The sequence below is a fragment of the Cebidichthys violaceus genome, unplaced genomic scaffold (assembly GCF_023349555.1).
Source record: "Cebidichthys violaceus isolate CVI_PGR_0920_01 unplaced genomic scaffold, fCebVio1.0.p SCAF_9, whole genome shotgun sequence".
Lineage (NCBI taxonomy): Eukaryota > Metazoa > Chordata > Actinopteri > Perciformes > Stichaeidae > Cebidichthys > Cebidichthys violaceus.
In genome coordinates this window covers 5,522,310-5,535,636 of record NW_027176975.1, presented here as the reverse complement: position 1 = coordinate 5,535,636, position 13,327 = coordinate 5,522,310, and the positions used below count along the sequence as shown (strand labels likewise).

General features: G+C 40.9%; 1 protein-coding gene across 2 annotated transcripts in view; it reads left to right on the top strand.

The window, feature by feature from the left end:
• ccser1 (coiled-coil serine-rich protein 1) overlaps positions 1-13,327 on the top strand; it is a 110,657-nt gene that overhangs the window by 46,311 nt on the left and 51,019 nt on the right. For both annotated transcript variants that reach the window (XM_068703066.1, XM_068703067.1), the window contains exons 9-10: positions 6,808-6,885; positions 12,025-12,105. In XM_068703066.1, the coding sequence (XP_068559167.1) occupies positions 6,808-6,885; positions 12,025-12,105 (159 nt within the window). The remainder of the gene's footprint in view (positions 1-6,807; positions 6,886-12,024; positions 12,106-13,327) is intronic.

The window sequence follows — 13,327 nt, the reverse complement described above, 5'->3', positions numbered from 1 at the left end:
TCATGGTTGTGTTTAAAGTGAGGACGTTTGACTACATAACTTATGTTTTGTGACATAACTTGAATAAGTTACGTATGTGTTAAGTTAACTTAGTTAAGTACATTATGTAAGTTAGCTTCCGTAACTACACTGAAATAAATCAACTTTGATTTTCTCACGGGACTCAAACAGCAGTCTCCTGGGTGAAAGTCCTGTTTGACCCACCAGGCACCCTGACCTCCTTTCTTACATGTAGTTTGTTGCTTTTTATTCTATGTCACCTGACGTCTGCCTTTACTCCTGTCATAATCACTATGGCCACTTTTTCACTAGGACGGTCTGTCACTACACCAACATCTTAAACAGTCAGTTCAGTCTGGGGCAGAAACACAAAGACGAGTTAGACTGATCTACTGCTGCTTTGCGACAGTTACTTAAAAAGGAAGACTAAAAGATTTCAGGTTAACTGCCTTACCCCAGGCTATCTCAACACTAAAGAGCTGTGTTTCTAAAGTAACAATCCATGAAACCCGCTGATAAGAGCTAAAACAGACTTATGGAGAGGCAATGACTACGGAACGAGATTTATAAGACTGCAAAAACGTCCAAACGACAGTTTAAATGGCTTATGTTGAGCGGAGCAGCTTAAAAGGTTGTGCTTTTCAGTTTCAACAGAGTGTTAATTCAATCAGAACAAATAGACAATGAATCCCAATAAAAACATTCAAGAATGATATCAGAAGTGTGACTCTTTGTTAGATCTAAGCCATAGCTAAAGCCTGTCTTTGTGCTTCTGGTCCTCTAAAAGTTCATATTTTATAATCACTGATGTGTCTGTGGGTTCCTGTCTCACCAACATGTAACGCAGTAGAAAAAGAGTATGTCACTGCTTTTAATTAGGATATTTATTCATAACATTTATGCTATATTTAATATGTCTCAGTGAGTATCTCAGGTGACATCTCTCTTCCAACTCAAACAGCTTGAACTTACATAGCTGGTTTGACAGGTTGCCTGACTGTCAGCCGTTCTGCCTTTTTGAGGTGTTTGGGACAGACAGAGAACCTTTAGGGCCGCATGACTGCTGCTGTTCATCAGACACAACACGCCTCTCAGTTCATGAAGGAGAGTTAAAGCATCGCAGTTCACCGTAAGTACCGTCTACCGTATGTGACCGAAATCAAAGCGCGTGAGTTGATCTCTGAACACTCGTTCCCTCCTAAGTCTTCCATTCACGCAGTCCTAACAGTTCCAATGCGTCCATCGTGAAGCATCGGTAGTTCGGCCCTCTCCTCTGCAGTGAGGAGAGCAGACGGCGCCAATTAAATATTAAGTGGAATTTGATTTGAGGTTTGAGTTGGTTTATATTTTTTTTACAATAGAAATGTGCTTATAGTCACGGCTCACTAGTACAAGCACGAATAACACTGCTGTTTTGACTGTTGATATGATAAAGAGGGTCTGTAAGTGCAAAGTAACGTGTGAAATGAAACGTGAGAGGCATCATTATACCTGCAGCGATGTCTCTCATGCTGAGTTTCTACAGTCTGGCTTCAGTTCACCACCTCACCAACTGTTCCAAGTTTCCGTACAGGTGGGCACATTCTCCCGTCCAGTTTGTTTTTATAGATCACAACTTTTGCGTGAGAAGTGCCGTACGCCTCCAAAGCCCCGTCGTTATGTATGAGACCCCTGGTCTTTAAAGTCTACTGACAGCAAATTGATGAAGACAGCTGACAAAGGTCACCGTTTTTAATTGTACATTCTTGAAGGCATGAAACTGTATCTGTATGTGCAAATGACACATTTTTTTTTTTTTTTATCACCTCCTCTCTTTTTTTACACTTCAGCTGCTTCTCATGCACTCTTCTGTCAGTGTGCATGAATAATATGCTACTAAAGTCATAATTATAGGCAGTTAGGCAGGCAGGATATGAGCACAGACATGAAGTAGTCAGAAATAAAGACATGGACATGTATTTCATACTTCAGAGGAAGGCTACTTAATGCAGGTTAGTGCAGGATTTTTTTTTTTTTATGTTGTGGCCACTTTGTGTACACCATTTCATACTTGTTACATACATGTTAGGAGTGCACTATTTTGGCAGTAAGTAGAGAAATTATTTTAACTGCTTTAGCAATTTGTACCAACAGGAAAGCCAGTAAAATCCACAAAAAGCTGGTGAAATACTAAGGAGTCATCACTTTTTTTCTTTTGTGGTTGCTGGATCAAACCAGCATGTTTTCAGGTTCTTTTTGTCTCTTTGTTGTTTAAACTACAAGTTGCTCCTCAGTTTCTCTTCTGCATAGCATTTTGGGACAATACCAAAATCAAAATCAAGCAATTTTAGAATGCATGATGGCAAAAAATGTGTATATTTATGTATATCTACACTTGGTGTGAGATTTTCTTGGACTCTGTAGCACTAGTGGAATGAGTTTTCTTTTAGTTCTTTGGTCTAACAATTCTTGTCTGTTGGTCAGGCTACATTTAAAACTTAAGGGGACACTTTTGAGTTATGAAGTGAAAAGTTTTGGATAGGTGTTTGGTAATTTGGTATAAAGAGAACAAGGAGAATGCATTTGATCATGCTGTTATTTCTCACACCTCTTTACCCAATTTCAAGAAATAGGCAATTTGTTAAACAAACTAGATACAGAGGAGTGTTATAATAATAAACAACACATTTTCTCAAATGTGTCTTTCTCCAAAAAAAAGTTAACAAATTTAATAATTTCTGCTAACAAAGGGAATGCAATTCATCTCCATACCCTCTTCAACTTGCTGCTGATTGCAAGCGTAGAGTGGCCTCAACCCTTTACACAAAATCACATAAAGTGGATGCACTCCAGCGATTTTGATCAGATTTATCCCCACTGAGGCTATTCCAATCACATTAGAAATAAATTCGCATGCCCCGCTTTTCTTCCACAGCTTTTTTCCATTCAATTCAGCCTTGAACAATTGGTTGGAATGCCACCTGATGGGTGACTAAATGCACATTGTGTGTTGCTTCTTTTAGCAAGCAGATTAAAGTTTCTCATTTTTGTTTTATGTTTGTTAATGTCTTTCTTTTTTTCGATGGATTTTCTAGGATAGGACATGGTAGGTTTGCTTAACTTTAAAAAAAAAATTTGTATGTCATCACATTGAGGTCATATGAGCATGTCCAGTCCATTGGCATTTAAATCTGCGTGGCCTAGTTGATGTACGTTATCTCTCTCTCTCTCTCTCTTTGTGATCCTTCTGTGTTCCTCTCACAGGTTGTACCCCCCCCCCCCCCGTCTCTTTCTTTCTGTTTATAATCTTACGGTCTCATCTGACCTGTAAACAAACCATGCAAGTCATTTAAGTCGACCTGAATTTATTCATAAGCGTGTTCTGAACTTTTGAGACACAACTACTGATATACATGCAGTGTCATGCACACACACACACACACACACACACACACACACACACACACACACACACACACACACACACGCGCACGCACACACAGGGCACAGGAGCATACACACTGTGCGGCTGTAGCCAGACAGCTCATTTAGAACAGCTTTCAGTCCTATTCGGGTGAGATTAATTTAGGAGGCTGACTAATGTAGTAATTGTCACAGCATGTTAGTGGTTTTTCAGTCCCATCCAAATCTCATGTTGGTAATTTTGGTGTTGTGGTCTGGCAGGAGGAAAAAAAAACATATCCTTATTATCTATAAATACCGATATGTCTCCTGTAAAGGCAGGTAAACAGAGTCCATTCAGATTCAATACCGCTGGGTTTTGTTTTTGTTAATTGTTTTTCTATTTCCGAGGGGGAAAGGTTTTCTTTTTTTAGGTTTTATCACCATGGAAGCACTTAGCGAAGCTTTCAGCTCTGTCCTTCTTGACCATTATCTTTTGTCTGTGTAAAGCCCCCACACAGACCTCAACATCAATTAGTAAAATGAGGGAGCCAGAAAACAAAAGCCATCAAAACTTTTTCAGACACTTGTCCCCTAACACACGTACGCACACACACACACACACACACACACACACACACACACACACACACACACACACACACACACACACACATGCACACACATACACACACACACACACACACACACATAATCACACACAATCACAATCAGATACACTGGTGCTACTTCTGTTTGTTAAACTTTCTGAAACAGACAATCTGAGTCAGAAGCCCAATTCTTTGCTAAAGTAAGATGGGTTTTATTGGGTGGTGCAGGTCTCCAAAAGGCAAGGCAAGTTTATCTGTTTTGCACCTTTCAACAGCGAGGGAATTCTAAGTGCGTTACATAAAACACAAAAGTATTAAAAAGCATTTAAGGCCTTACAAGGTATTCAAAAGTTTTAAATTTATGTTAGTTCTAAAATGTTTTGTATTAGATTCTGGGCTGTTGGGAGACATTATACCACTATAACCTAAACGTGGGATTGTTGTGACAGTGGTTTGGGCCTGAGGGAGTCTGTTCAGTCTTTTTTTTTTTGTGTGTGGAGTTTCAGTCACCAGCAACACAGAAGTCCTGTATACTGTGTATTTATATATATATATATATAAATGAATGAAAAATTTAAAAAAGCCGTCCATCATTTTGATGGACTGGAGGCCTTGGAGCGCGTCTGTGACCACTACGGATCAGAGTGGTACCGGTGGGTCCGATCCACTTTGTTTGTTTCCCATATACAGAGCCAGTGCTGTGTATACATTTTAAACATGCCTTTAGCCTGTATCTTGTTATAATTTCAAAATGTAAATTAAAATGACGGGTAATAATAGATTGTGACAGAGAGAAAGTCTCAGGAGGCCACTGAACCTGCAGACCTGTAGCAAACACAAAGGTGCCGCGCTGCCGGAATTTGAATGAATGCGTCCGAAGCACACGCTTCCTCCTGCTGCGGCCTGTCTGCTCTGTGTGTCTTGTGTGTGTGGCTCAGCTCAGTCAAAGTGACACACCGATAGCAGCACACATCAGAGGAGACGAAGCGGGAGGAGCAGGAGCAATAAACACTGAAGCACAGTGGCGGGATTCAACGTGGGAATGGGAACTGGCTGCTCCCCCGGCTTACTGGCCCAAACGCCCTTTGCTGACACCCAGAAACGTCCCTAAAAGTGAAATAAGAGGAAAAGAGAAAAATCAGCCCGAGGGCAAGGTTTCTGTAGATAGAGGCTCCACCACAGACTTCTAAGCATAAGTGATGATTGAGAGGGAATATGTTTGTATAAATCTTTACATTGTTTTTTTTAAAGACAATTCCTGCATATATACCGTTTAAATGAATCAAGTATTCCTAATTGGTTAATCCATCATTCCATTTCTTCTGCTTTTCTGGGTCCTGGGCTCTGGTTTAATTATATCAATTTAATTCATGCAACTTATTTGTACATGCTGCTGGCTAAATTGAGATTGCAATGTGCTTTTAAAATGTGTTAAAAAGTCTTTTCTGTCAAGCTCCTTTTTTATTTTCTCACAGTTATTTATCCATTCATCCATTGAAGGTCATCATAACGATCACAATATAACACACAAGTTACTTTTTGTACATTTCTGATTGTTGATGAGACTTGAGGATCAGGCCAGCAGGCTGTGTTTGCATCAGAGCGGTCATTTAAAGGATGTTGTTGTAGCTATATGTTCCCTGTGGTCTCCCTCTGACTCTATGTCTGTCCTTTAGCTAGATGGCTCCCCATGGTCTCAGACCATCATGCTCAGCCTCAGGCACTCTCTGTCCTCTCCTTCTATCTATCACTGCCCCTCTTTCCTCCCGTCTCCGCCTCATTTTCCTCCTGTTATCTTGCCCCTCTTTTCGTCTCCTGCTTTTATGTCCTTGAAGAGGTAATGATCGTCTGTCTGTCATCTGCTCCTTCTCTCTCGCCCTGTTATTGCTTTCCTCTTATTCCCTCTGTTCTTCTCACTGCGTCACTCTCTGTCCACGTCTTAGCTACCTGTCAGTTTCAGAATATTTGAATCATAACTGCTTGGTCTGGAGCCCGATTTTGGACCTCCCTGTGAGTCATTGTGTAGCCTGAGATCCTCTGGCAGCTCCCTCTTGGCTGTTCGTCAGTCAAATAACTGAGCTTTAGCAAACCCTGCTGTAGGAAATCAGGTTGGCAGACTTTAAATGTTGCTGTTTTCCCTTCAGTAACTTAAGTTAGTTAACTCAAGGCGGATAAATGAGACTCGAGTAACAATTGCGGCACAGATATGGTCGTAAACATGATACACCATAAACATCAAACACATTTTAATGTGACATAATGCCACTTTTAGAATTATTTATAACCATCTCTTTTTTTTTTTTTTAGCTGTGAAGCACTTTGTAACTTTTGAAAGGTTCCATAAGAATAAAGTTATTTTTATTAGTATTATTACTCTCCTCCCTCTCCTGTCTTCTGTCTCGGTTGCTGCTCTCCATCTTCTCCACAGTAATGTCCCCTGACAACACAAGGTCATATTAAAGTGCTATGTGTTCTGGGGTACCGCCATAGGACACGCCAAGTTTATCACAGACACGTAGAGAGAAGAGGAGATCACAATGCCTACTGCATGCATGACAACTTTATTACACGTACCCACACACTAGCGACACCAGCAACAAATGCACATAAACCACTTGAAAACACACGTAAACTTTTATGGAGACAGTCAGAAATTCACACGTGCACACACACACACACACACAAACACACACCTTTTGTATGTTGTCATCCTCTTACGCTCTATGTATTGCTTTTGCGGGAATATGGTCCCTGAGATAAATCATCGCTGTGTGCAGTGTCCTAAGTAATGTGGTGTCTTGTTGCTTGTGTTTAGGACCCCGGCAGAGAGGAGGTCTTGCTGCAACAGCTGAGAGAGAAAGACGAACTGATTCTCAGACTCCACAAGGAACTGGTAAGGTTTGACTTTAAATGTGAATGCAATACTACGAAACATTATCAGCATTTTTTGCCAAGGTAGTGTTTTGATATTCAAAATGCTTTTCACTGATAGATACTCAGTGATAGGTATACAAAGTAATCCGTATGAGAGAAGTTGACCACACAAAATGAAATGATTGTGTTCATTTTGGAGTACAACTAAGGCTGCAAGTCAAGCTTTTAATTTATAGTTGGTACTTTTGAAGTTCATAGTACAGTAATAACAAATAAAGCTTTTACTCAACCAGATTTCTCAAAGGACTTTCAACAAAAAAAGCTAAAAAAATGACAGCTCCATTTTGACTTCCTCACATAAAAACACAGTAGTCGATAGCAGCTGCCAGCCAGAAGATTGTTCAGATGATGGTCGTTTAGCGATAGGTACACATATAAATATTAACGAATCCAATAAATCAAAATGTTTCTTCATAATACGGTGGAGTCGTGTAACTAATAAGAGAAGCAACTCATAGTCTCAGACATTGATATATGCAAGGTTTGCTCATCTAATTTTATCTCTATCTCAGTTTCTTTCTCTGGGTCCCTGTTTTTCTAAACTTCGAAATTAATAATTTAAGGAGCTTGAATGTTTTTGAATTATTTGTTTTACGGGTATAAATTAAAGACTAATTGCCTTTGAAGCACCATTTTTCATTCCCTTTCAAACATTTCAAAGAACTGGAAAGTTTTACTTTTTCAATTTGCCAAACAGCTTTGTGAGTTTTCCTTCTTCTCATGATGTTCTGCTGTGTGAGACGACATACAGCAGAGGGCGGAGTGACAGGAAAGACTGATCACAGAAAGAGAGAGGAAATGAATGTGGGAAGGGTTTTTATAGTAGGCTTGAAGTCACAGTATTGATATCACATGGTGTGGCACCATGAAGCCCATCTTTTCCATCTTTATAAACTGCTTGTTCCCACCAACTTAATGTTATAGCAGAATTATGATTTGGACTTCAGTCCAGCCAAGAGAGAAGTATAATGTTTTCACAAAGCTGTCCCCTGTAGACAAGGATGAGAAGCATGGATTCATTTCCAGGGTTGGATGTTTGATAATACCAAATAATATGAAAATGGGGATTTTGGAAGCTCGATGTTGGATGATCTGCGAAAATTCAACATACGGCAACGTTTTTCATCATTTGTCATTTGCTCATCCATAATTTGTCACCTGCTCCATCAAAGCAATGTAATGCAGACATTATGCCAGGATTTAGCAGGATAATGTGCCAGCGTTATGGCGCGACAGTGAGAGATGCCAGTCCAACCCACTGACTTGAGACTCATTTGGCATCTGTTTGTTTGATGACTTATCTCATTTTTGTCCCTCAGCAGCACCTATCCTCCTCTCTCCTCTTTCTTTATGGGCTGCGTTAGCACTGTGTGCGCTTAATGTGGAGGTAAAGCTAGCGTAGGCAACTTCTTTTTCTGTGATATTTGTCAAAATTAAAATAACATCCCAACAGAAAAACAGTAAATCAAATCCTCTGGCAAAAAAAAGAGACAGAAATAAGGTATCTGTGGCTGTCGCAGGCCTGTAATAAGCCCCTAAAAGGATTTTGTTCTACCTTTTATGAAACGATTGGAAGGCCAACCATCCTTTCATGACTGCACTCATTGCATGTGACTGGAGTCTTCCACAAGGCTGAGCAGACAAAACACCCCAGCGCTAACGTGCTAGCTTGACAGCTGTGACAACTAGCGATAGCCTTGTGTGTTGTTTATTTCATTTCACATGCGATTGAGACACAAGGTAGTAACAACACCAATGCGCTACTCAGGCCTCCAGGGAGGATACTTTCAAGATCTAGCTTACTCTTGCTAGTTGCTCCAAAGTTGCCTAACCCCAATACATTTGTATTCAGACCTCAGATTTACGGCTACATGCACGGACGGGTACAGCGTCCCCAGAACACAGCTGTGTCTGGAGGTACCCGCTGCTCACAATACCCACTCCGGAAAGGAGCTGTATTAAGACTGTTGACACTGTTTAACAGTTCATGTAACCATCATTTCTCTCCTTGACAGGCTAGACTAAAGCACCCTTTTAATTGCAGTCAGTAATCCTTGTAGGTAGTTTTTCTTTTTTTAAGAAATACATGCAGCAGCCTATGATGCATTTAACATCTATTTATAATTCCATTTCACATGGAAATGGAATTCAATGACTAAAATACTACACTACTTTAGCGGATTAGAAGTGATAGAAGAAATGTTATCTTTTTTTTTTGTATGACAGTATTTCTCTGTGGCAGTCCTTTGTAGCTCAGGCTGATTAATTTGTCTGGAGGCTGCTTCAGTAGATGTTGTATTATAGTTGAGATAAAGATTACAGTGACGTTGTCAAGAGATTATCAACCAGAATACATTTCACCTAACTACAAACTACATCAATGCCTCAATAATGAACCTGAAGTTACAGTAACTCCTCTATGACAGTGTCGAACAACTGAGCAACACAAGCATTTGAACTGATATTCTGTATGTTTCTTATTCTCATTAAGTCTGGTGGAAACCAACAGCTCATTATTCCGCTTTTCAATACCTTCTGAGCTCCCCAGCCTATGTGTGGCATTCATTCCTACTAAAGATGTACATTTTTAAAAACAGATCACCATTTTTAACAAGGATGAGAAGTTTCCTAAAACAGCAAGGCACTGTATTTTTTAGCAAGCGTTGATAAAACAGGAGTGAATTGTGCATTTGTAGGGACTGTTTACAGCAGCGGTATTTGGGATTTAATCAAAAATAAACTTGAAGTGTTCATGGTTATGAAGGGACAAAAATATAGAATATCACATGCCTTGTTTTTGAAGGTCTGTCTACAGTTTGATCACCCTTTTGTATTTACACCCTTTTGTACGGCTCACCCACCAAAATCATCAACAAACTTCAATACATCCAGAACTCAGCTGCCCGTCTGCTGTCCCACTCCCGTACTAGAGACCACATCAGTCCTCCAAAACCTCCACTGACTCCCCATACAGCAAAGAATCCACTTCAAGATCCTCCTCATCACTTATAAAGCCCTTCACAACCTCGCCCCTTCATACCTTTCAGAGCTCCTGCACCGTCACACTCCCAACCGCAACCTCAGATCCGCCGACGCCAACCTCCTTACCCCCCCCTACTCTGTCCAAGCATCGGAGCTGGGGGGACAGGGCCTTCTCCATTGCTGCCCCCTCCCTCTGGAACTCCCTCCCCCAACACCTCAGACATTCTCCCTCACTCGCCACTTTCTAAACTGCACTTAAAACTCACCTATTTAAATCTGCTTTTAACCTGTAAAGTCAGTTATGTGTGTTTTCTTTCTTTCTTTTCGTGTTGTTCCTTACTGTTATGATTTTGTTCTTATTATAAATGCTGTTATTGTTTTTTTTTTTTACCATGTAAAGTGTCTTTGAGTGCCTTTTAAAGCGCTATATAAATAAAATGTATTATTATTATTATTATTATTACATGGTGTTAACTTATTTTTCTCATTACCCCAACACCCCTTGTGTATTATAGAGGTGTTTTCTCTCTCTCTCTTACTCTCTGTGGACTCATCCATCAGTCTTTAGGCCATGCACAAACACACACACAGATGCTGATCAGCCTTGGATGTGTGTGTGTGTATTCATTTGTTTGGCACTTCTCTCTGACAGGGATGTTCTGGCTCCTGCTACCGGCTGGATTTGATTTCCAGACATGTACTGTGCATGTGTGTGTGTGTGTGTGTGTGTGTGTTTTTTACGAGCAAAGTGTGCATAAATCTGTTTGTGTATATGTCAGATCCAGCCAGTGTCCTTACTGCAGCCAAAGCCTAACCTTATTTTTAATTCACACCATATGTCCTTCCTTGGAACAAAGTTCATTCTGTCAATGTTTCAAATTCAGGAAGTTGTGCATTTGAGGGTCCATGTTGCCCTTGTGAACATTTGTGAGGCTCTATATGTGTCTCAGTGTGAGTCAGAAAGGGATACCTTGCCTGACACAGCCATGTTAAAGTGCAGCATTTTGAAGGAAAGGGCAGCTCACAGCCAACGCTCTTTTTGCTCTGCCTCGTCTGTAAATCTGCCAGTGAAAACCTATTAATTATCTCCTAGAAGGACCTGCTGGCTGGCTGGCCATCACTAGCTGTCACTATTTATGACTTTTCTCCTCTCTCTGCTGCTGCATTTTGTTGAAGGGCTGTGCTCCAACTGCAACATTTAGCTGCGGAAAGCCCCTTTTGCTTTTAATGTGGGCATGGGCATGACCAATGAAAACTGATTTTGAACATATCTGTCAGCTAGTCTCTGCTAGATGGATTTGAACAGGACGGTGAGTTGGGTTCAGAGCCATATCATAAATTAACTTTATTTCATTCTCCTTACCATTAACCCATCCGTACACCTTGTCTTACTTCTGGTGATGAATTTAAGTCAAGGTTAATGAATTTCTCAATATTTCATATCCAGTGTTACTTTCAACCCGTTCTGTTCCCCAGCCCATGAGCAGCGTAGGGCGAGCGTGACAGAATGAATAGCGACGTCATCATAAAATCCTCCGGGTGGAAATAGTGCTGGGCCCTCCTCATTCAGAGGACCGGCAACCTGCCTTTCAAAATAATCACATAGAGGTAACACAGGAGTCGGCAGGTTCCTGGTCATGTTAAAAGGGCTGCATTTTGAAGGACAGGGCAAACACTTTTCTCTCTACACAGCCGTCTGTAAATCTGCCAGAGGAAACCTATTAATTATGTCCCAGAAGGACCTTTCTAGTAGGCTGGCCAGTACTAGCCTTCACTTTTTATGAATTTTTCTCTACTGGTGCACTTTGAGAGGGTCCCTGCTCCAATATTGCTTTAGAAAAGTTCTCCTGCAATTCAGCCCAGTTTTATGACCTCTTGGATTTCCAGGAGAGGCAGCCGATGGGGAGAAAAGGATTTTTTGGCTCTGAGGTTCTTAAGAGGTGCAGATTTTTTTTCTTTTCTCTTGATAGCTAGTTATGCACGGAAGTGTTGCGAGTGGAGGCATTAGTCTGCTGGGAGAGCATTTTGTTTTTCTGATTTATTCATATTTAAAGTAATTTTTTTTTTTGTGAGATTTTGGACACGGCTGATGAGTGTGTGTTTGTTTTGTATGCAGGAGAGTGCCAAAGCTGCCCAGAAGATGAAAGACTGCCAAATGACTGACCGTGCAACACAGACGGAGCACATAGGGCCAGAGGTGAGATACACACAGACCACATACACACCCTGTCTCTTTCGCTCTGACAGACGCAAACAATGCACTCTGCGCTGCGTTTCAAGCGTGGGAAATGTGCTTTATGTAAGAACGCCTGAATCTATAAGATTACAAATAAGTAAATGAAAATCAATTTGAACAGAAATCTTTACTGCAAGCTTCTTCCTTCTCTGTCCTCTTTCTTTGTTATCCTATCTGTGACAATGTATTTTATGCTGAGCCTCAGCCGCCACCCTTTCTTCCCTCTTTTCTTTCCCATTTCTTTACGAGCATTTTCACATTGAGCTTAAGCAATAATCCATCTTACTCATTCTAAAGATGTTGTGCTGCAGTGACATTCATATTATAGTCCACTACCTGCTCCTCCCCTCCTTCCTCCAATCCCCACAGTGCTGAGAGAGGGTGCTGTGCTGCTTCCTGCCTAGGCCCTTGACACGGCCTCTTTGGCTTCACTCGGGGCTGACAGTATGGGAACGCAGCACACCTAATGGATGACTGTCTAAAAATGGCTGCCTGTAACGGAAACAGGAACAGAGTTTTAGGGTTTCTTTGTTTCTCGTCTCCTTGTTTTAAAACACCTTTTTCATCTCCTCTCAAAGTTTCTTTATACCTTTAATCCTGCTGCGTATAAAGTTGGCAAGAAGCATTGTTAACGGGGGGAAAGCTGTTTCATTGTGTGAGCGAGTGGGTGCACAATACTCACACTAACATACAGTGACTTACACACAAACACACCTGCACACAGATATTGTTTGACTTTACTCATACAGTGTCAAAATGAATGCACATAACAGAAATAAACCTCTCCGTCTGCCTTACACCACTGAGCTTTAGTTACTGGCTTCACAGAGCGCTCACTTTATATTCTTGTACTTGGATGCAGAGATTTAGATTCTCCCACTGATAACTGCACATATGATCAGAAGATGTGTTACAATCATGGCAAATCACATTGACACCTTTTATTCCATCTAAAGAACTGCTCTTCCCACTATGAAGTACTCACAGTTTCACAGTAGAGTAGTGAATCCCGAGGAAAGTCACGCGCTGTAACTGTAACAGTTCAATGCACAGTAATGATTCCGTTAATACACATCATGTTGTTCATTGAAGCCACAGGTCTACTGCTACTGAAATTAGCCTAGGAAGCTTCAGGTGCTACATTTACCAGGCCCCGTTGGAAACAAGGGAATGGTCCAGAGTG